General features: G+C 49.2%; 1 protein-coding gene across 1 annotated transcript in view; it reads right to left on the minus strand.

Annotated features, from left to right (window-relative positions):
* CABLES1 (Cdk5 and Abl enzyme substrate 1) overlaps positions 1 to 24,205 on the minus strand; it is a 145,128-nt gene that overhangs the window by 7,119 nt on the left and 113,804 nt on the right. Inside the window, exons 5-8 of the mRNA XM_064293222.1 lie at positions 18,850 to 18,946; positions 17,494 to 17,650; positions 16,358 to 16,461; positions 54 to 160 (exon numbers count right to left, since the gene is read on the minus strand). Coding sequence (XP_064149292.1) covers positions 54 to 160; positions 16,358 to 16,461; positions 17,494 to 17,650; positions 18,850 to 18,946 — 465 coding nt within the window. The remainder of the gene's footprint in view (positions 1 to 53; positions 161 to 16,357; positions 16,462 to 17,493; positions 17,651 to 18,849; positions 18,947 to 24,205) is intronic.

Raw genomic sequence — 24,205 nt, forward strand, 5'->3', positions numbered from 1 at the left:
TGCTGGGGAGGGGTCTGAAGGGAGAGTTCAAGTGGAGGCCAATCCTCTCGTACCTCCTTATTTTGCTGAGTGTTAACTTAATGTGCGGAAACTTCTCCTTGAAGGTCTCGTTCATGTCCTTCTTGAGATCTGAGGGCTTCACATAGTCAATGACTGTGGTCTGTAACAGATGGGTTAACACAGGTCACTCCTTAAAATAAGTATCTTTATGTAAGAATCACATGTGAATTATGACCAGCTGACAACTCCCCAAACCATTATGCCAAGGAAAAACTCAGATTACAGCCACAGCAAGGGCTCTACTGACTCCAGGAGCCTGAAGTGGCACTGGCATTTGACGAGGGCAGATGGAAAATGAATTGCAGTGATGAACATACAGCAACATTTAGAAAAACTGGCTCCTAGACCATCAGTGGAGTCCATCCCAGAAAAAACCCAACCCACTGCTGTCGAGTTGATTCTAACTCATAACGACCCTGTGGGACACAGTAGAACTGCCCACCCAATAGTTTCCAAGAGGTACCTGGTGGATTTGAACTGCCTAACTTTTGGAAACCCTGGTGGCGAAGTGGTTAAGTGCTACGGCTACTAACCAAAGGGTCAGCAGTTTGAATCCACCAGGCGCTCCTTGGAAACTCTATGGAGCAGTTCTACTCTGTCCTATAGGGACACTATGAGTTGGAATCGACTCGAGGGCACTGGGTCTGGGTGGGACCCTTTGGTTAGCACCCAGAGCACTTAGCCACTATGCCACCAGTGTTTCCAATGGGTAGTCTAAATGGGTAACACGCTCAGCTGCTAATCGAGAGGTTGGAGGTTTGAGTCCAGCCAGAGATGCCTCAGAAGAAAGGCCTGGTGATCTACTTCTGAAAAATTAAAAAATTAGCCACTAAAAACTCTAGGGAGCACAGTTCTACTCGGACACACATGGGTTGCCAAGAGTTGGAGTCAACTTAATAGCAACTGGTTGGTTTTTAGACCGTCAGCAGCCATTCCACAATGGGGAGGGGGTCACTCTTTGAGTTTATGTATTTCAGCCCATTGCTCCACAGTGTGGTGTTCAAGGGATTTGGCCTCAGACAGATCTGGCTTCAACCACACTGTATCATTTACAAACTGTGTGGCTTTGGGAGACTTATGACCCCAAGCCTCAGATTCCACATTTGTAGAGTAAAAACAACAGCACCTACCTGCTATGGCTATTTTGAGAAGCATATGACAAATAACATGCTCTGTACAGTACCTGGCATACAGCAAATGCTCAATAAACATTAGCATTTTTTATTACTAACAGACCCTTGAATTTTGAGTTCTGCCTCCTTGCTCATTTCTATCAATCTCAACAGACTGGCTCCTTCCAGAAGCCCTGTCTGAACCTTTGGTCTTCGCTGCTCCTCTTCGTCCTGAGTTGCCAACCTCTGAATCACACACAGGCTTTTGCTGGGTTTCACCTGGGCTGGTCTCATCCCTCCCCCTCCAGAGAACGCCTTCCAAAGGGCTGGGACAAAGTGTGATGCTTCTCGCTAGCTACAGGCAATGACCTTAATCGGGCAAAGCCAGAGAAAAAGAAACTCCTGATTCTGACAGGTGGGCCCATTCACACGAACTGGCCACTGCAAACCTCTGCTTGGACAAGGCGCATCCAAGGTTTCCTTCCTGCTCTGAACAGTTGGTAGCTTTTCCTGTTCACCTCTGTTGATAAGACACTTGGTTTGAGGTGACTGTAGAGCAGGCACCTTTGGCTGTTAACAACCAAGAGGAGGTAACAGGTGGCACACCCAATTCAAATGGATCTTAACGGTACCGTCTTCGCTCTCTGGTGAACAAAAGCAAAGCGCAGCAGAATCAACGCAAACCATTCCACCTAAGCCACTCAGTGTTTTCTAGAATTCTGGGTGGAAGAGGCCTCAGTGGATGTAATGCCACGTCTCCTTCTGGGCCCAGCCAAGACAGGTTTCCTCCAAGCTGATCAACGATGTGCCCATTCTGGTATCTGTCAGCGACGTACCAGTGGCCACCCAGGCATGAGGCACCAGTGTGTGAACACGAGCGTTTGCACATGTGTACACACGCGTGTGCAGTGCTGCTCTACTGGGGCTCGGGGTGTGTGTGCGTGGGATTTTTATGGAAGCCACTCTTGATACTCGGAGGCCCAGCAGAGTGCACCCTCCCTGGGGCAGGCAGCCCTCCCGGGGTGCTTTGTTTCCCTTTCTACTTTTAAGAATGGCTCTAGTTCATCTCAAACAAATGTCTCCTCTGGGCTGAACAGGATGTAAGATTTTTCATGTAGGAAACAGGCAGTAGAATGGGATTCACATTGAATATGCTTACTTCAAGCTAGGGCTGGCAGCCAATTCTTTTATTTCCTAAATGCCCAGCACTGCCCTCCCCTCTTTCTTTCACCCTCCCACCCTCAGGCACCCTGAACTCCCAGAGACAGCGCCTCCCACTCTCCCTCTCCAGACAAAAACCACCGCTTACGGTGATGTGAGCTGGCTCAAGCAAAATGCCACCTGCCTGCTGGGGGTAGAAGCCCTGTGAGCCTCAAACAAGGAATATTCTGCTACTTAGCAATCATTAGGAGCCCTGGTGGCGCAATGGTTACGAGCTCGGCTGCTAACTAAAAGGTTGGCAGTTTGAATCCACCAGCCACTCCTTGGAAACCCTATGGGGCAGTTCTAGTCTGTTCTATAGGGTCACTGTGAGTCAGAATAGACTCCTTAGCAAGGGTTTAGCAATCTTTCGGGTTTTCAAACTGGGTTCTGTCAAAGTGCCTGAGGGCATGGAGAGGGCAGAGAGGCTCCTGGGTCCCTCCGCTGAGGCAACCACAGCAGCCCTGCTTTGATCTGGTGATCCACAGTCCTGCATAACACTGCTCTGGAAAGAAGGCTTCTCTGCCACAGTTGAGGTTTGTAAACCAGGTCCCACCCCTCGCTTCACAGAGATGGAAACAGGCTCAGAGAGGTAAAGTGGCAGCCCTGGCTGCTTCCAGGTCATCCACACACTCCCCTTGTGCTTTTCTTCCCGTCCCCTGACCTAGAAGAGCAGTGGGCTGTAGCACTCTACTCAGGGGCATCAAACGGATCCTGGACGGAGGGCACGCAGCACGCATGCATGCGCCCTGGAACAGGCCTGGGGTTTAGGTGGTGGGCAGGGCCTAGGGCTCAGGTGGTGGGAAGAGCTGCCTCCTCAAAGTAGAGTCAGCCTTAATGACATGGATGGAGTAAAGCTTTTGGGACCTTCATCTGCTGATGTGGCACAATTCAAAATGAGAAGAAACAGCTGCAAACATCCATTAATAACCAGAACCCGGAATGTACGAAGTATGAATCTAGGAAAATTGGAAATCGTCAAGAATGAAATGGAACGCATAAACATCGATATCCTAGGCATTAGTGAGCTGAAATGAACTGGTATTGGCCATTTTGAATCAGACAATCATATAGTCTACTATGCTGGGAATGACAACTCGAAGAGGAATGGTGTTGTATTCATCATCAAAAAGAACGTTTCAAGATCTATCCTGAAGTACAATGCTGTTAGTGATAGGATAATATCCATACGCCTACAAGGAAGACCAGTTAATATGACTATTATTCGAATTTATGCACCAACCACTAGGGCCAAAGATGAAGAAATAGATTTTTATCAGCTACTGCAGTCTGAAATTGATCGAACATGCAATCAAGATGCATTGATAATTACTGGTGATTGGAATGTGAAAGTTGGAAACAAAGAAGGATCAGTAGTTGGAAAACATGGCCTTGGTGACAGAAACAATGCCAGAGATCAAATGATAGAATTTTGCAAGACCAACGACTTCTTCATTGCAAATACCTTCTTTCACCAACATAAATGGACCTCGCCAGATGGAACACACAGAAATCAAACTGACTACATCTGTGGAAAGAGACGATGGAAAAGCTCAACATCATCAGTCAGAACACTTAATTGTGCTCATGAGGAACCTTTACATAGATCAAGAGGCAGTTGTTCGGACAGAACAAGGGGATACTGATTGGTTTAAAGTCAGGAAAGGTGTGCGTCAGGGTTGTATTCTTTCACCATACCTATTTAATCTGTATGCTGAACAAATAATACGAGAAGCTGGATTATATGAAGAAGAACGGGGCATCAGGATTGGAGGAAGACTCATTAACAACCTGCGTTATGCAGATGACACAACCTTGCTTGCTAGAAGTAAGAGGACTTGAAGCGCTTACTAATGAAGATCAAAGACCACAGCCTTCAGTATGGATTACACCCAACATAAAGAGAACAAAAATCCTCACAACTGGACCAATGAGCAACATCATGATAAACGGAGAAAAGGCTTAAGTTGTCAAGGATTTCATTTTACTTGGATCCACAATCAACAGCCATGGAAGCAGCAGTCAAGATATCAAAAGACACATTGCATTGGGCAAATCTGCTGCAAAGGACCTCTTCAAAGTGTTGAAGAGCAAAGATGTCACCCTGAAGACTAAGGTGCGCTTGACCCAAGCCATGGTATTTTCAATCGCATCATATGCATGTGAAAGCTGGACAATGAATAAGGAAGGCCGGAGAAGAGTTGACGCCTTTGAACTGTGGTGCTGGCGAAGAATATTGAATATACCAAAAGAACAAACAAATCTGTCTTGGAAGAAGTGTGGCCAGAATGCTCCTTAGAGGCAAGGATGGCGAGACTGCGTCTTACATACTTTGGACATGTTGTCAGGAGGGACCAGTCCCTGGAGAAGCACATCATGCTTGGCAGAGTACAGGGTCAGCAGAAAAGAGGAAGACCCTCAACGAGGTGGATTGACACAGTGGCTGCAACGATGGGCTCAAGCATAATGATTGTGAGGATGGCGCAGGACCGGGCAGTGTTTCGTTCTGTTGTGCATGGGGTCGCTATGAGTCGGAACCAACTTGACGGCACCTAACAACAACAACCACCACTTCTGTAGTATCGACTTCCCCAACCCCGTGGTGCTCAGCTGCTCCTGGTTACCTACTTTCACCACACACTGTTATCTGGAGAACCAGCCTCCTCTGGATGCCCTGCTGTACCAAGAGGCTGGAGAGCTAACAGTGACCTTCCCCAGGCTCCTTTTCAGCTAGGATCCCAAATACAGTTTTGGTTCTTCCTGTCAGAAGCACATGTGAGAGGGCAGAACTGAAGCACAGACTTCCCTTCTGCTGTTTCCACCGGTAGCAAAGCTGTGGCCAGAGTCCCAGCGTCCAGCCACTAGCTTCTGGGTGTCCATTTTGCCAGTGTTGCAGCGGGTGCAGTGTGGATCTGGAGCAGCAGCAGGAGCAGTGGCTTCCTGATCATGCTGGTGGCAACGTCCTGGCCTTGGGGGTGATTTCCTGACCATGGTGGTGACATTCTGACTGTGGCAGTGACATCCTGACCTTGAGGGCGACATCCTGATCATGCGGTGACTTCCTTACCTTGGTGGTGGTGACTTCCTGACTGTGGTGGTGACTTCCTGACCATGGCAGCAGTGACTTCCTGATTGTGGCAGTAGCCACTTACTTCTAGAACTGGTAGCTAGTGCCAGCTTCCCAACTCAGCAGCCCAAGTCCTGAGCACAGAGGCTATAGCCGCAGCCTCCCAGGCAGCCTGGTTCTACGGTGTGGCTTTGGAAGTCATTCTGAAATCTCACCTTCACCTGTTTCTCTAGCCTTTCAAATGCGAGTGGGTTATATACTTTGCAAATGAATTGTACCTGATGCACACTGCGTTTTTGTTTACAGCATTTCCCACTAGTGAACCGAACCTGGGCTGGAAGAGTGCGGGATCAGGGAAAAGCTTCTGATTCCACCCAAAGGCATGAGTTCCCTGGAGCACTAGGGCTTGTCTCCAGGCCATGACACCCCACTTCCCTGGGGCCCTTAAAGCCCACTTCCCTGGAGATCTTACACATTTCTTGACCAACCTAGCTTTAGAAAGACCCTGCCAGTGCCCAAAACTCAGTTCAGTCTGCAGCCTTTAGGGGTGGACAATGAGGGGCTGGGGGCCCCGGGCCTTGCAGGAGAGGCTGTGTTTATCAGCAGCCTGTTCTAGCTCTTGGGGTATAGTGCCAGGGCCTACTTCTCCTGAGAGTGACAGGAGTGGCTGGTCCCTGGAGAGGGGGGGACAAAGGGTTGGTGAGCTGTGTAGTAGGACACCTGGCAGGGTCCTGGCCTCAGCGAGTAGCAAACACGGCAGTCAGCAAGCTAGCATGGCCCTCGAAGTCTATCTTCTAAGTGACTAAATCTTTCCAGACCCCAGCTCTGGCACGGGAGGTAGGAAGTGGCCTTCTGTACCCCTCCTTGTCACCTACTACAAGAAAGTTTCTAGCTGCAGGTGCCGGGCCCCAGTAAGTGCTCCCAGCACCTCACAGGAGGCCTGGTGCCTACCTGGCCTTACATGTACACACCTACTCAGCCTTCAACTGACCACACTTTGTCTTTCCTAAACTAGACCAAAACCAAATCAAACTCATTGCCATTTGAGCTGATTTTGACTCACAGCAACTAGATACAATCAACTTTGGCTCGGGGGTCTCTAAAAATCTCCATTGTTCCATCAAGGTCCAGGGATAGCTAGTCTTTGGGCCAGAAGCCCTTGACTTTATTCTCAGGCAGGCAGCAGCAGCTGTGTCCCCCTGGACTGTTGGTCTCTCTTTGCATGGCCCTATCTTCTGACCACCTACTGGCTAGCAGCCCCCGCCCCCAACCCCAAGAGGTCCAGGGCAGACGAGGATGCAAGTCCAGAGTACAGTGTTCCCCCAGGACAGTCAGAGGCCAGCCAGGCCCTGCAGCCCCAGAGGGGGTCAGACTGGGCCCTCTGGAAAATCCAATGACACCTGGGGAAAGACGCCCGGTGGATGCTGACAGCTTGCTAGCTGCCCACACCTGAGGCAAGTTCCCAGCAATACGTCATTTCTATGCTTCTATACACGGATTGCCATGAGTTGGAATCAGCTAGATGGCAACTGGCCTTACTGGTGCAATACTATACCCCAAAACTCAAGACCAGAGGATAATGGCAGTAAACTGTGTATGTAGGTCTCTGAGTCCCTCAGGTTGGCTGAGGCATAAAAGTGGTGCTCGCTAGTAAGAATGCTCCCATGGCCTTGCTGTGCTCCCAGCTGCCCTCGCCTGCACGTCCTGAGCCACCACCTGGGGCCCAGCTCTGTCCCACAGCAGGCTTGGCCTTGGTCTTGGAGGGAAAGTCTCCGGTGCCCTGCGTAGCCATATCTCTGCTTTTCCTTCCTCTTTTGCTTACTAGGACAGCACTCTCCTCAGTCTTGCTTTCTTCCCCATTCTCTGTGCTACGCTCAGCGATAAAGAACAGTAGACCTAGAGCAGACCCCCTGGGCTGAGATCCCAGCTCTGCACCCGACAGATGGGCAACCTTGCGCCAATTTCTTAGCCCCTCTCAGCCTCAGTTTCTTCATCTAGCTTTTCCTTTACGCTGATGGCCGTGGGCACTGGGAGACCTGTGGGGCTGCTCCACACTCTCCTCACACTCAGCTGCATGTGACACACCATCAGGATGGCTGAGGGGGTGGCCCCTGAAGTGACAGTGTATCCCTGACCCTTGCTCAGCACATGCTAGACTCGGTAATGGGATGAACCAGCCTTGAGCCAGGGCTAGGCCTCTCAGGCAGATCGCTGAGGAGATGGTGTCTCCACTATCCTCTCTTGGGAACAGAGCAGGTCTTAATGGCTCAAGAGAGAATAAATGAAAAGTTAGGTTAATGCTTTGTTCTGTCACACCTATCAGTCAAATTTTATGGTTTATAAAAACACTCAATGCCTGGGTTTGCTACTGCATGTTACCATAACTCAGTGCAAACTAAGCAGACTGTGGGTCCTTCCTGGTCTGGGGCCACAGTGACCACTGTACGCTGGTACCTAGTTTCCCAAATGAAGGCTCCTCACTGCCCGCAGTGGCTGACAGCTGGGCTATGTCACTGATGGCAGGCCTGGCTCCAAGGTGCTGGCGATTTTGCAGAGGTGGCAATTCTGCTCTTGGGGTGAGAGGTTGCTTGAATGCACTTACTCGCAGCTGTCTGGACACAGGGAGGCCGTGTGTACATAGCTGCAGACGGGAAGAGGGGACGGTTGGCTGGGAGGAGCAGACCATCCAAACACACAATGTCCAGAGATGAAATTCCAAATGGAGCCCTGCCCTGCCTGCCCCTTCGGAGATGGGAGGTGTAGTCAGGAGGGGCTAGTGTGGGGCTAACACCCTAAGTCCCTTCTGAGATGACAGGAAGAGATGGCAAGATCATACCATAGTTATCTCACTGGGAGACCCTACCACATTTTTGTGGAGTCACTGAGACACCCTGTGCCTTTTATAAAAACAAACGCTTGACTCATCACAACGAGAGGGCCTCCATGGAACTGAACCTGGACCCCATCACGGCCCAGGGCACCAGGCCCAGTGCTGTAATGTGAAGACCACGCAGGTTGGGTTTGGGGGTGCAATAGGCAAGGGCTGGACAGGTGAAGGGGAGTGAAGCAGCATGCGGGGGGCATGTGTGCCCTGATAACAATTCTGGAGAACATCTAGGGGCTCAGAGCTGACGGCTGCTGGTCCAGTTCCAAAAGAAACAGCAGCGTAGATGTTTCCTTCCACTACAAGGGCCTAGGATGGCCCTGGCCTCCGTCACTGGCCACCTCCCCTGTCCTCCAAATCCCCCTAGAAATTCCTGTGAGCAGCTCTCAACAAGCACGTGAGCTTGCCATTGACTCTGTATGTCCTCCTCTAGGTCAAGAACCCCCTGGGAGCAAGAACATTCCAAGGAAGCTGAATTCCAGTCCCAGTGCTACCTGTAGCCTATGAGCTAGCTGTGAGACCTCGGCAGGTATGCAGTCTCTCCAAGCCTCGGTTTCCTGCCTGTGAAACCAGTAACCAGTTGCCATCAAGCCAATGCCAACCAACTCGTGGTGACCCCATGTGGGACAAAGTAGAACTGTGCTCCACAGGGTTTTTAATGGCTGAATTTTTCAGAAGTAGGTTGCAGGCCTTTCTTCCAAGGAACCTCTGGGTGAACTTAAACCACCAACGTTTCAGTTAGCAGCTGAGTGGGTTAACCATTTGCACCACTCAGGGACTCCACGCCTACAAGAAGAACAGGTGAAGTAACACAGTGATCTCTGCAACTTCTTCCCGCACCAACATCCACTGCAAAACGAGAGAATTCTGCTTCAGCTGCACTTGTCTGATATCCATCAGAGTCCCCAGCTCAGCCGGGCACTGGGAAAGCAGATGATACACGCTCGCTGAGGTAATTAAGCAGAGCATCAACCCTCGACTAGAGCTCTCTAACCATGAACAGATGGGCATTTCAGCCGTTCTATGCATTTAATCCGTTTCCCTAAGAGGACAGTAAATCACAGGGAAACCGTCGGAATGAACCTATGCAGCTTTGGGTCACACTTGTTTCTATTTCTATTCATTGAATTCCAAATACATATCCTGGATTTACTCTCCCTCCCTTCCCCTCCGGGGAGCAGCTCTTCAGTTTCTCTCCTTGAAATGAAATGGTCTGCAAATTGAGGGGAGGAAAAAATGAAGAGTTGCCTTTGCTTCACCACACATCGATTTACCAGGTAGTGCAAGCATGTTCACATTTTCAGGTATATGTCCAATATTTATCTGGTATTACAGAAGCTTCTGGAGTGGTGTCTCTATCCACTTGAAAGGACACTGGGTGGATGTGGCACCAAGTTAGCGCACACCCAGATCATATCTGGACGTCCTTTTAAATGAACGCTTTTAAAACAGTGGCTTTAGAGGATGGGAAACCCTGGTGACGTGGTGGTTAAGAGCTATGGCTGCTAACCAAAAGGTCCACCAGGTGCTCCTTGGAAACTCTATGAGGCCATTCTACTCTGTCCTATATGGTCGCTATGAGTCGAAATCAACTTGACACCAATGGGTTTGGTTTTTAGACGATGAGTCGATGAACTGTGTATAGAATATTGTTAAAAATCATCAAGCAATTATCAAAACAGTATGAGACAAATAGAAAGGGGGAAGAAGCTGTAGCATCTTGGGTAAATGTAAAGCCAGTACTTCATTTTTGTTATTTTTACAAGGAACAACAACAAAAAAAAAGGATTTAAAAAACACCACAATACCAATACATGCTACAACATGGATGAACTTTGAAAATATAATGCTAAGTGAAAGAACACAGTCACAAAAGACCACATATTGTATGATTTATGCGAAATGTCCAGAATAGGCACATCAATAGAGACAGAAAGTAGATTCGTGACTCCTAGGGTTTAGAGGGGTAGTAGCTAAAGGGTATGGGGTTTCTTTTTGGGGGGAAGAAAATGTTCTGGAATTGATTGTGGTGATGGTTGCACAACTCTGAACACACTAAATACCACTGAAGTGTACACTGTAAAAAGGGTGAACTATATTGTATATGAAGTATACCTAATAAAGTTGTTGACAAAAAAAAAAAAAAGCTACCACAATCCAAGAAGGCATTTTGGCACAATACAGGAAGGCATTTGGGCATGCACACCAAGGCCAGGCGGACCACGAAGATCTCACCACTCCAGCTCCTGCTTCTAGGTAGGTGGGGGCAGATTTTCCTTGAAGTGGGTGAAGCTCCGCTCCAGGGCCCTCACCTGCCAGCCCCTTTCAAGTCTCAGGGAGGCCCCTCACAACTGTGCTTTTAGAAGGTTGCATTATTTTTCTTAAAGACGCCAACTGGAATTGAATCAGCTTCAGGCCCCTAGATCTGCCCTGGACCCTCCCAGGGTCTTGGAAGGGGGCCTGTGCAAGTGAGGGGTCCTGGAGCTCCAGCCGCTTTATTTCACAACCCACCCACCCCTGCAAGCAAGTAAAGAAACGCCTAAGCCATCAAGACAACTTTCAATTAAAAACAAACACGGAGCTCTGAGGCCAACTGCCTATTGCACAGAAGACTGAATTAGGGTTCCTTTTAACGAGTGGGTCATCTAGTTCCCACTGCTCAGCATCTTCCACTGCACTGAAAATCTGAGATATATTCCCACACTAGGGGGAGGTGGGGTGGAGGTGGGGCTTCTGAGTATTCAGATGTTTGAATCGGAATCGAATTGACGGCAACAGGATTAAGTAAACAAAAGAATGGGCACCATATCGTGGAAGATCAATTCAAGAGATGTTCTCTTGAGATTTATATACCCCCAGATATTAGAAAGGACGGTAGTTGGTTTTGTTTCTAATGTCCTGAGAAAGGAAAGGATCTAAAAATCCATCCGAGTAATGTTAATTTTGTTGGCATTATCTCAACTCTTACTTACTTTCTCTTCTTAATTGCTCACCACACCCATAACGAGGGGAAAAAAGAAAACCAGATGCCAGATCCTAATGATAAATAACCACTTTCTAGTGAAACTTGAATTATAAGCCAAGTGAAGCACCAGTTCCGGCAAGTGGCCTCACACCCCTCCCTTGCCTGGAGAAACCCAGTCATTAGCAAGAACCGCAGGAACGTGCACCAGCCTGGCTGGATGCGGAACATTCTTTCAGGCTCCATGGTCAGCCTGCAGCAACTTTAGGGCCCAAACCATAGGGGTGGCTGCAATTTGATTTCCACACGTGCCCCACTGATTTTTTTTGGGGGGGGTGGGGTTCAAAATCTCACTTTTGCTCTTAAACAACGGATAATAGTGGAAATGACCAGCCTGGATGAAAGTTAAAAAACGTGTGTTAACTACAACGGCTAGGCCAATTTTCAAAGGAGGCCACTTAACCTTTGCAAATAACAGGCTTCTGAGTCTCGGAAAAACGTTGGCCTCTGGAGCCCTTCGACTTGAAAGCCTGTCCTGACTGTGGCAGTGTCTGCAGCACTGGATAGCCTTTTTATATGACACTTGGAGAATAGACACCAATGAAAACGTATGTCCAGCTACATCCCACTGGCTAACATCACCTACCCCGTGACTCAGAAATTCTACTTGGAGGTGTTTACCCAAGAGAAATGAAAATATATGTCCACACCAAGGCAGGTACCAAATTGTCCATAATGGCCATATTCATAACTTCTCCAAGCTGGAGCCAACCCAGGTGTCCACCAAGAGGAGGGCAGACACACAAACGGCAGTAAAGCCATACAATGGGATACTTACCAGTTGCCCGTGAGTCAATTCTGACTCATGCTGACCCCATGTGCGTCACAGTAAAACTGTGCTCCGTAGAGTTTTGTTTTGTTAAGTGAGAAAGATTCTACTTGGCATATGTTCCAAGAGGCAAAAGTGGGGAATGGACAAGCATGCTGCCAGAGACACCCACAGGGTTTTCAATAGCTGATTTTTTGGAAATAGATGGCCAAGCCTTTCTTCTGAAGTGCCTCTGGGTAGACCTGAACCCCCAATCTTTAAGTCAGTAGCCGAGCATGTTATCTGTTTGTACCACCCAGGGGCTCAAATGGAATACTACTCAGCAAAAACAAAAAACTACTGATACATGCAACAACAAAAAAAGATGACAGTCAAAAACAGAGTGCAGATTGTATGATTCCACCTATATGAAGTTCTAGAACAGGCAAACTACTCCGTGGCGATGGAGCAGGGTAGGCAGGAGGGGATTTTCCAGGGAGACAGAAATGCTCTATAGCGTGATCAGAGTGGTGGTTACAGAACTCATGGAACTGTACATTTATAAAATAGGTGCAACTTAGCAAATGTAAATTATGCCTTAACATGAAAAAAATAAAGAGAAGGAAATAAATGTCTGTAGCAGGACTGGACATGATAAAAGGATTAACTTATCGCTTTGCATGTTGCTTGACTGAGGCCATGTGGACATCTCAGACACCCAAATTCATCTAGAACAGGACACCTAAAACTCCAGACAACAGTCCCGGTTCCCAGCCTTGGGGCCTCGGCTGGGCTGGCCTAACTTGGATGCCCTGAAAGACAAGCACGAGGCGGCAGGACTGCAGAGACTGAGCTGTCCCTAGAACACTGCACACTGGGGCACCCAGGCATTTCAAGAGGCTGCAGGACCATGGGTGTAGGTAGTTAGGGAGGGGGTGGCTCTGCACAGACAGCCAGCCAGCCTGTGATGGGCCTGCAGGCCTTTTCCATCACCCAGCAGGCAGCTGGAGGGAATGGAGGAGGCGCTGGGCTGCAGAGGTTCTACCCAGGCCTGAGCCCACTTGTGGGCACGCTGCTGACCATGACGGTCACACTGCAGCAGGAATGAGAAGACTGAAGCCGGTTCTGGGCCTGGGCACAGCTGTCCACTCTCACCAGGGGCCAAGGCACAACCCCAACCCTCAAACAAAGAGGGCCTTCTACCACCTATGGCCAATAAGCCCAGAACACTTTTATGCCCCCAGAAAATTCCCTCCTGCTCACCCTGCTTGGTACCCCCACCCTGCAGAGAAACACCACATTTCTCTTGGGACAACTTGCTTGTCTTCAGCCAGTTACAAGTGTAGTTCTCTGCGCCTGGTGTCACGTGAGTGGGGAGGAGGAATTTGTCAGGATCACCTTTCTATAGGTGTGATCTCCCGCAGGAGTGTGTGTGTGTGCGTGTGTGTAGGAAGGGCAGTTACTTTCGCTGTTAAAAATATCAATTTTATAAAAAATTTTCACACTTCAGGGTCTTCTCCACCTCACCGTTCAGCACTCACCTTGAAGGGCCATGTCCCAGGGAAGCCTCCTTGAAGCCTACCAATCAGTGCCCCACCTTCAGCCCTCCCTATCACCTCCTACCACTTTCTGATTCCTGGCCAACACAACTCATGCGCAGCCACCACCCATCTCTCAGTGGAGGCTTGTGTGTTGCTATGATGCTGAACAGGTTTCAGACGAGCTCCCAGACTAAGACAGACTAGGAGGAAAGGCCTGGTGATCACTTCCAAAAATCAGCCTATGAAAACCCTATGGATCACAATGGTCCAGTCTACAACCAATCATGGGGATGTCACAGGACGCAGTGCTGTTTGGTTTCGTCATGCCTGGGGCGGACTCCAGGGCAGCTGATAACGAGAACAATGTGCGGGCAGCGATGTGTATACTCCCCCCAGCCCGCACTAGGTTAACAAGCCTGAGGAGGAGGGTCACGGCTGCTTTGTGCCCACTGCACAACAAGCACAACTGGCTCTTTGTAGCACACAGCACACAAGTAAATGGCTTAGAAAAGGATGCTGAAAAGCCGATTTTCCACATTTTATCAAAGTACCTGTGTGGCCAGACTAGGAGGAGATATAGATGTTACGGAGCTGACCAGGCAAACGCTGCTCAAGAGCAATTTCATTCTCTAGAAAATGGACTATTACAGGAAGCAGGGACTGTGGATTCAACACGCTGAAATGAAAAACGGCCCACCTGGGAACATGAAACTTGGAGGGAAGGCCATATGTGCTGACCTGGCAAGTCATCCAGCACACTGTCCAAGGAGAAAAAATTACACGTGTGCACGTGCACACACACCCCGCTCTCACACACACACACACACACACACACACGTGCACGCATGTGCACACGCACACGCCGAAGCCTGGCACCTCAGAGGTGACAATGAAATCATTTAAAGAAAAAGCACTCAGATCTGGCTGGAGCCAGACAAGGCCTATAAAAGGGGAGGCCATGTTATCACCAGATGTAACAACCCCGCATACCCCAATGACAATCAAAAACATCGTACTCGCTGATTTTGTGGCTACAGATAGATCTGTTAAACGCTTGGCCTCAGGAAGCACTTTTGTGTCCTGTCCTGTGGCTGGCAGTTCTGCCCTGGACTGCTAAGGACGAAGGGTTCAGAGCCCACAGGTACAGCGGCAGAGCCCAAGCCAGGCGGTCTCTCAGCCTCCACTTCCTGTCTGTCCACAGGGCTCACGTGACTCCCCTAGCCACTGTGCTTCCTGCCCAACTTACATAATAAAATGAAGGACCGAACACAAAGATCCTTATTCTTACACCAGTCATGACCTTTTAGTTGCGCCCTCCTCGACACTAGACAAGGATTTTGGTCACTTACTGGATGTTTATTATGTGCCAGCCTTTGGGGACGCCACGAACAATATGCCATGGTTTTTAAAAAAATTATATAATCTAGCAGATCATAGAGTAGAGAAAAAAGATATGGATTTGCTTTCTACGCTAGGAGTTGGAGAATAAGTATGGGAGGCTGAGGAGTAGGGGAAATTTGAAGCTAAAGGCCTTTGAAAATCAATTCTGATGTAAGGTAGCATATTAGAGTGGCCTCTGAACTATCTGCCAAAGTTCAAGAGGAGAGTCTATGCTGAAAGGAGTCAGCAAGGGCCTGAGTTCTGCCTGGTGCTTCTCTGATGTCAGCTACTTGCCAAATGTTCAGTGTGGTGCAAGGCTGGAGGAGGGGGGGACCTCCAGGGTCGAGAGCCAGGATTCAGGTGCCCTCAGAGTACAACGGGTTAGCTCCCACCCTGGCTTCTGCAACATAAGAGCCTGGAACAGCAGAAGGACCCGTGTGTCTCACTCCTGGGATGGGGCTTCTGAGAACAGCAAGGCTGGGGAGTCGGGAGCCTATGGGCAAGCACTCGGCTCTGCCTGCCCCTTGTGGCAGGGCTTGTAGGCCAGGTTGTGGGCAGGCACCGGGGGCATCTGGGTCTGAGCTTGCCCACCTGAGTGGAGCAGGCCTGGTCACTTGGCTTCCCCTGCAAGCCCAGCTCTGCCCTTTGCCCACCCAGCCAGGGCTTGGCTGGCCCCTGCTCTGGGCAGGATGGCCCAGAGAAAGCCGACAGAGCCCTGGCAGGCTCCACTGGTGTCAGGAATAGTGGCGGGCCTGGACTGTGGGAAACGGTGGTCAGCCAAAAGCTGAAACCAAAATTACCAAAAGGAAAAACAGTAAGAGTCCATATAATAAAAACAGCAAGGAAAGGTTTTGCATTTAACACCCACATTGTCCTACTTTCACTTTCCCAAGAGACAATTCTGTCATCCAGAACCCGGGTGCCAAATGTTTGCTCAGAGCACAAAGAGGCCCACAGTGACCGCAGCACTTGAAGCAGAGCCGAACTTGAACTTGGCACCCCCAGTGACTGGCATGGTCCCCAGTGGGGTCTGTGGGTATTAAGATGCATGCATGCCCTCAGAAGAAGCAAGGGTCCCTGACCTGAGCTGACACTACCCCCTCCTCCTCACCAAAAAGCATGTACAGGCCAGGGTACCTGCTGAGTCCTGTATTCTCAGCAGGAACTGGTCCTTCCTCAAGCAGCCCATAGAGCAGGGCTTCTCAAGCAGGTCCCCAGGCATCACAGGCTGTAAACCAGCCCCCTACCCTACGTACTCAGGTCCCTGTTAATGCAGCTCTATCCAGAGCCACTCTGAGAGGCTGCAGGGAGGAGCAAGCCACCCACTATCCAACATTACTCACCATGTACGATGGGAAGATCAGAACTCGCTTGTGCTTGCCACAAGGCCACTGCGGGTCATCCAGGAGATTGGGATCATAGTCCATGAAGTCTCCCAGGTCACTACCTGAAGGTCACAAAGTCGTAATGAGGGGTCCGGGACACCAAGGACCAGGAGCAGTGGGGAGAAGTACATGGTTAGATGGAGGAAAGGCTGGCTGCAGATCTGTAGCTCTGAGTTACTGTGTCACCCTGACCTTTAGCAGGCAATTAGGTGTAGCCCTTGTAAAAGGTTTCACCAAATTCTTAACATTCTGGCATTTTTTTCCATTTTAGAAAATGATGTATTCATCTCAGTGACCCAGGAGAGCACTAAAACTTCACAAAGTGCAAAAGCTCAGGCAGCCCTCCTGGATCACAGAGCAAACCATCAAAAGGCCACTTTCTAAACTTGCAGATCACATCAGGGAACTCAGCTGTGCCTTCTGAGAAGCATGACTTGGTGTGACTGCTTCTGGGCTGGCTAGTGGTCACAGTGACTCATCTGTATGGTGGGGACACACATCAGAGCATACACAGCAGCAATGACACCAGGCGGCTGAGATCAGGAGGACGAGCACTCCAGAACTCAGTACTTGGACCCCACCTGGGCAACTTCATATTCACCTGGGGCTTCTCTGAGAGTGCAAACAACATTGCTCCATAAAGGGGTTTCTCCCCTCCAATTTTTACAAAGGTTTGTGCAGGCAAAGCTGGATGTAGTCAATTCACCACCTAGTGTGATAACCATAGGAAATTCTCACCCTTGAGCCCACGCTACAGGCCCAATTATGTGAAAGCAAGCCAAACTGAGCACTGTGAATACGCAGGAGAGAACCAAGTCATCCTTGAGTCAAAGAGCTGAGCAGCTGAGAAGCTGGACATTCAGCCATCTCTGCAGGGCAGCCTGGGGCAGGTGTCCTTGGCATTTCTCCTGGCGGGCCCTTGCGGGGCGGCCACCGAGGAGACTAATTAGAGTGAGGTCACCCTGTGCGTTGACTGTGAGTTGGCCTGGCCTGAACTCAGGATGAGCTCATGCTCGACTGGCACCTGGTCTCCAGCCCACACCACCACACACACACCTGTGAGCTCCCCAGGCCCAGCCAGGGCCCCAGGTCACCTGTGTCGAGGCTCCCCTGGGTGCTGCTTGCTCGTCCGATGGAAAGACTGCGGTGGCTCAGGTTCCGGAACTGGGAAAAGGACGAGGTGGAGTCTATGGTGTTTCTTCTGGCCCCGAAGGCATTTGTGGGTAACAGAAATTGGGTATAAGAAACAGTCTAAAAGGAGAAGACACAAGTGGGCATGCGATTATTCCCAGGCAATGCAGGGTCTGCATTCTGACTAAGCTGTGTTATTACCACCCCAAGTTCAGGCCACATTCTCACATTTGCAATTCTCTATTCCAATAAGATGCAAAAAGTGACTTTTATTTTGATGTTCATGTGTGTCAAATTTGTGCCCAAGCCTAACCTGAACTGGCTTGAGGCGATGGACAGTTTTAATTGCTCCCACTTGGTGCCACTCTTCCTGTTCTGCTGCAGACACAGGAACGTGGCTACAGATGACAAGGTACTATCTCAGAAACTGTTAAAGGTGCTGTGTAGTATGTGAGACAAACACCATATTACTTTTGATCACCTACTTGCATCATCTCCATAAACAGGCTTGGGGAGGGTTTATGAGGACTGCTCAAGACCCAGAACGAAAAGGTTAAAGTTCATCTTTCAACTTTTCACTCCTCAGACATCAACCCAGCAGCCCACTGGAATGTGGCTGAGAGAGGAATCTGACAGCCCTGCTACTCAGGAGTCCCAGAGTGAAGCTGGAGGGACTCTTGAGTTTTTTAAAGCCATGGGCTATGGGACTCTAGAAAGCTTTCTACTAGCAGGAACGCTGCTTGCTGACCCCACCACTGAATGAATGTTCAAACCGCCAGCTACCATCCTGGAGCGCAGCATGTCAAACCACGGTGTGTGTGTGTGCATGTGTTTGTGTGTATCTGAGATACCAGAAAGTACTGCATCAAAACCAAAAACCACACCCACTGCCGTTGAGTTGACTCCAGCTCACAGTGACCCTACAGGGCGGATGGAGTAGAACTGCCCCATAGGGTTTCCAAGGAACAGCTGGTAGATTCGAGCTGCTGACCTTTGGGTTAGCTGCCAAGCTCTCAACCACTGAGCCACCAGAGCTCCAAGTATTCCACACACGGTTGTAAACAGCGTTGGCAGAGAAACGAATGTTCTGTGGGGGCTCTAACCATGCTGCTGCTAAACCACTGGCTGGGAGGGAAATTGTGTATGTGCTGGGGGAACCAGGGGAACTGGCATGACAGTCTGGGAATCTGCCCTTGCCTTCCCTGCCCGCAGGCCCAGCCTCTCCCACTGAGAGAGTGAGGCTGGTCCAGCGTCCGGTGCTGCTTCCTGACACATGTGGCACTGCATGAACACCTGCGTGGGAAGCCTGGTACCCTTACCTTCCCGTCAGCGCCCAGCTCCACGCCCTCCAGACCGATGATCTCTTTCAAGCTCATGGCGCCTGCTGACTGTCTCCCTCCATCCAACTTCAAATCCCTGGAGAGGACAAGCCAAGAAAATGCTTTTGTTCCCTGCTGAAAGAGCCACGAGGATGTTTACTGCACAAGACACCATAGTCACACTGGTAAAAATGACCAATTGGTCCTGGTGGGCTGAAGGGTGTGACTGTCCCTCCTTTGGGGTGTCTCAGCGATACTCTGCCTGTCCCATCTACTTTAAAGTAAAAGAAATTGACTGGAACAGAGAGCCCGAAGGTGAAGCCACCTCAGAAACAATGGGCTGCCAGCATTCCACCTCTGCCCGGCCCCTGCACTCTTGGAGATGGTCAGGGGCAAGGTGGTTCTCTCTGGTGCTCATTTTTCCTTGCCACTCCCTTAATTAGGTGAGAGAAATAAACTCCTGTCCTAAACAGCTCTCTGGTTTATGCCTGGCAACAAAAGAATTAATGCCACAGTAATGGCCCCAGCCACCTCGCAAGGCTACCCAGAAAATGACTATCTTCCTATCTATAAAAGAATAATCGACAGGATTAACAGTCGGCATTCAGATAGCACTTTACACTTTACAAAGACTGTCACATGTCATCTCTTTCCTTCTTTAGGATGACCCTATGAGACAGAACTATTGTTACGATCCTATTTTAGGGATGAGGAAACCGAGACCCTGAGTCAGTAAATGGCTTGCCCAAGGTCAGGGACGGTAAGATGCAGAGACTGCTTTTATACCCAATGCTCTTTCTAACACGTCGCCTCTGAGATGCAAGGTGCACTCGCTGTGGCCGAACTCCCATGTAACAGCTCGGATTTTCAAAGGCCAGTCCCTCCTCCCTTAACAGTAGTTCTCAAACTTCGCTGCACACTGGAATCACCTGGGAAACCCTGATGGTGCAGTGGTTAAGAGCTATAGCTGCTAAGCAAAAGGCTAGCAGTTCAAATACCCCAGGCGCTCCTTGGAAACCCTGGGGGCAATTCTACTCTGTCCTATACGGTTGCTATGAGTCGGAATTGACTCGATGGCAGTGGGTTTTTTTTTTGTTTGTTTGTTTGGAATCACCTGGGCCTCTTTGACAAGCTACTGCTGTCTGGCTCCCACCCCCAAACGCTCTAGTTAGGGGTTCTGGGGTGTGGTCTGGGCATCAGGAGTTTTAAAAACCCTCCAAACCAAAAAAAAACAAACCTGTTGCCATCAAGTTGACTCTGATTCATAGTGACCCTATAGGATATAGTAGAACTGCCCCATAGGATTTCCAAAGAGTGGCTGGTGGATTCAAATTGCTGACCTTTGGGTTAGTGGCTAAGCTCTTAACCACTATGCCACCGGGGATCTAAAATCCCCCCAGGTGACTCTAAATTGCAGCCTAGTTTGGGAATGCCTATTTGCCAGCTTCAGTATCTCTCACACACAGTGCTCGGCTAGTCACAGCCCCCTTAGACCACCAGTGTTCCTGCTGTGTGGCCTGAGGGAGGCACCATATTCAGGGCCCCCTTCTACAACCTCAGCAAGAACAAATAAAATGCAAAGGCAGGTGTCTCTGGGCCCAAGGAAAAAAGAAAGAAAGGGAGCCAGGTGGGTGGAAAGAAGAGCAAAAAGAAGGCCACTCTGCACATGGAAAAGGATTCTTTGATTTGTTGTGCAATCATCCTGGTCTACGGGTATTCCACAGACAAAGTGGCTCCCTTATTCTACCTGCAATGTGGGGTGTGATCAACGACAGTCTTCAAAATAAATGCCATGACCATCTGCACCCAGTAAGTCCTGCGCTTTTAAAGTAGTCGCCATGGAAGGCTCTGGTGCTGCCGTGCCCAGAACGTCTCTGAAGTCCCTTTCAGAATCGACACCAAAGTCACACTGAAAAAAAGCAACCAGCCCAGCCAGCCCACGCTCTGAAAACTTTATATACATGTATAACATACATACATTTACTCTAAACACTCTTACTTTGTTTAATCACTGCTCCCCATCCCCACACCTATACCCTACTCACCAGATTTAACTGTAAATAACTTCGGGTTATTTCAAACATCCAACTTACCCCTTAAGGCTGGGACAGAACAGGACAGTAACTTCGTAAATCCTCCAGGTGAGAGTTCCATAAATGCCCTGAGCACTGGCAGTGCTGCAGGGATGTGTCTGACCTCTCCCTCAGGAGCCTTCTCTGAAAGGACCACGCTCGCTCGCTCGGTCGCTCGCTCACTCACTCACTCTCAAGTCCAGGATTACTTAAGTCCTATTACTTTATAAACATGGCCGTCCCCGGTGGCATGAACGGCTAAAGTGCTCGGCTACTAACCAAAAAAGTTGGATGTTCTAATCCACCCAGAGGTACCTCGGAAGACAGGCCTGGTAATCTGCTTCCAAAAGGTTACAACCTTGAAAACCCTATTGAGCACAGTTCTACTCTGCATACATGGTGTCAACATGAGTCAGAATCGACATGATGACAACTGGTTTGGTCTTTGTTTCATTTTGGTTTTAACTTTATAATACACACTCTACCAACCAAGAAACCTGTCTTCAGTTTAGTGACCTCAAATCCAGTGCTGGGAAGACCAAGTGCTAGAGCCGAGCAGCATTCATCAAGGCCAAGCAGGCAGTCTCAGGATCTCAGGAGTGCACACACCCACAAGGCCACACGCTGTGCTGCTCCACCTTCTAAATGAGAAATACTGGCTGGTTCTCAAAAGGCTTCCTAAAGCAGACAGGGACGGAGATCATGAATGCATTGGAGCTTTAACAAAACGAAATGCCTCCAAAGCAAAAACCTGAACAAAGCAACCATGCAAAAATATCCTTGGTGGTGAGGGGCAGGGGACCACAGGGACAACTGGAGGTGCACTGTTACAAACTCCATTAAAGGACCTACGGCACCATTTCATGGACTTCCTGCTTTCCCAAAGCCAAACCCAGAAAGCATGTTCCTCAAATACCCAACTCCCAAACGATTTTCTCCTTGTTTCCATCTGCCAGGCAGCAAATGTTATTTAGGGCTGAAAATTAATGTATGCGCAGGGTATATCTTTATACAGATGGCTGAGAGAAACGAGGAGTATTAAAATAAGCCCATATTGAGAGTGCTCCTGGACGGAGTGCTGACTGCAGGCAGGAACAGTATCCTGTCTACTTTATCTCTCATCTGTAGACACTTAAAGAAAAACAAACTGAGCTAAGGTGGCCTGGATCTTTGCTGTTTCACTGGCATTGGTTTATAAAGATGACTCGGGACCGGGGTACTTTTCCATCTTGCCCCCTTTCATCTGCCTTCGATCTCTTCATGGGCTTGCTGCTGCCCTGGGGCAGCCTTGCCCCTTGCCAGATGCCCCCTCACTGCTAAATGTACACACAACACTCTACAGGACCAAACTAGCCCTGGTACATCCCACATGCCTCTTTGGCGCTTCCCCCAAGGGAAATGGAGCCCTAACGAGAAATATGCTTTATGTGCGCACGTAAAACCCAAGACTCCTCTCCATGAGATAAACCCTGCTGAAAGAAAAGGATTCTCTGACCCAGTGGATGCTTTGCACTGCATGAAACAGCGAGAGCGAAGCTCCACACTCCTACATACATGAACCAACCAACCTCTGGAGGATTACTGTTTTGGATGCTTACTGGACTCACCATTTCCCGTTGGCTTTTCACTTGTATCCTTATACTTTCTTAATTGCCAAGGCCCAGCTGAATAAGAAAATGAGCTAGAAGAGCAAGGGGCCTACGCTCTACTGCTAGTGGAAAAACAGATATTGCTCATTCTAGACCAGTGCCATCTGGACTTTCTGCGATGATGGAAGTGTTCTCCATCTGCACTGTCCAATAATGGTAGCCACTAGCTTCATGTGGCTCTTGGGCACTTTGAAGTGTAACTTCTTGACTGAGGAGTGGAATTTTTATTTCATTTTAATTAATTTCAATGTAAATAGCCAGATGTGGCTGGTGGCTGCCATACTGGACTAAGTCCTGGTGCTTACTTGTTAAGACTTTGGCTAACATTAATTCCTAACTTCCTGTGGAAAGATAATATATGTGTTGACTTGCGTTTGGTCCCCTGGAGGGTCACTTTCTGTGGGCTGCCATAGGGGATGTTTCTACTATGGGGCTCAGCTTGATGAAGAGACTATGTTGGTGCCCCAGACAAGGTGGGAGGGGCAGGACCCTATGGATGTAGTGAACACAGAGTGGGCAGGGAAATGACTGTGGGGTTCGACCAAAGGGGATCCACACTGTGTCCCATCAGTGCCCCAGGAACAGGGTTCCAGCCTTGATGAAAACCCACATCCCACATGTGACACAGAACCAGCAGATCTCTGGCCTACAGGGACCACAGGAGCAGGATGATGGGGATTTCAGCAGGGCCACAGCATGTCAATGACCAAATGACCAGGCTGTGCTCCCCAAACCCGAGGGATTCCAGGCAGCTCCATGACCTATGTACAACCCTGGGGGTGGGGAGGGAATGCTCTAGAGATAACTGAGTTTGAACTATACTCCGGCCTTGTAGAAGGAGGGGCTAATGGTTCGAATTAAACAGATTTTTTAAAAGAAGATGACACGATAACTATGAGCCCAAGAGACAGAAAGGGCCACAGGAACCAGAGACTTACATCATCCTGAGACCAGAAGAACTAAATGGTGCCCGGCCACAACCGATGACTGCCCTGACAGGGAGCACAATGGAGAGCCCCTGAGGAAGCAGGAGATCAGTGGGATGCAGACCCCAAATTCTCATAAAAAGACCAGACTTAATGGTCTGACTGAGACTAGAGGAATCCTGGCCGTCATGGTCCCCAAACCTTCTGTTGGCCCAGGACAGGAACCATTCCCGAAGACAATTTATCAGACATGGAAGGGACAGGACGATGGGTAGGCGAGAGATGCTGGTGAGGAGTGAGCTACTTGTATCAGGTGGACACTTGAGACTGTGTTGGCATCTCCTGTCTGGAGGGGAGATGGGAGGATAGAGAGGGTTAGAAACTGGCAAAATTGTCACGAAAGGAGAGACTGGAAGGGCTGACTCATTAGGGGGAGAGTAAGTGGGAGTATGGAGTAAGGTGTATATAAGCTTATATGTGACAGACGGACTTGATTTGTAAACGCTCACTTAAAGCTCAATAAAAATTATTAAAAAAAAAAGATGAGATAGTTCTTGCACACTAAGCTGGTAAACTCATATCTGCTACATTCGCATATTTATATAAAAACTACACTGAAACTACATTAATGAAAACAGAACAACCAGAATGGAAATAATGGAATGTTCGCACACTGTGAAGAATGTAACCAAGGTCACTGAACAACCTG

The sequence above is a fragment of the Loxodonta africana genome, chromosome 11, assembly GCF_030014295.1.
Source record: "Loxodonta africana isolate mLoxAfr1 chromosome 11, mLoxAfr1.hap2, whole genome shotgun sequence".
Lineage (NCBI taxonomy): Eukaryota > Metazoa > Chordata > Mammalia > Proboscidea > Elephantidae > Loxodonta > Loxodonta africana.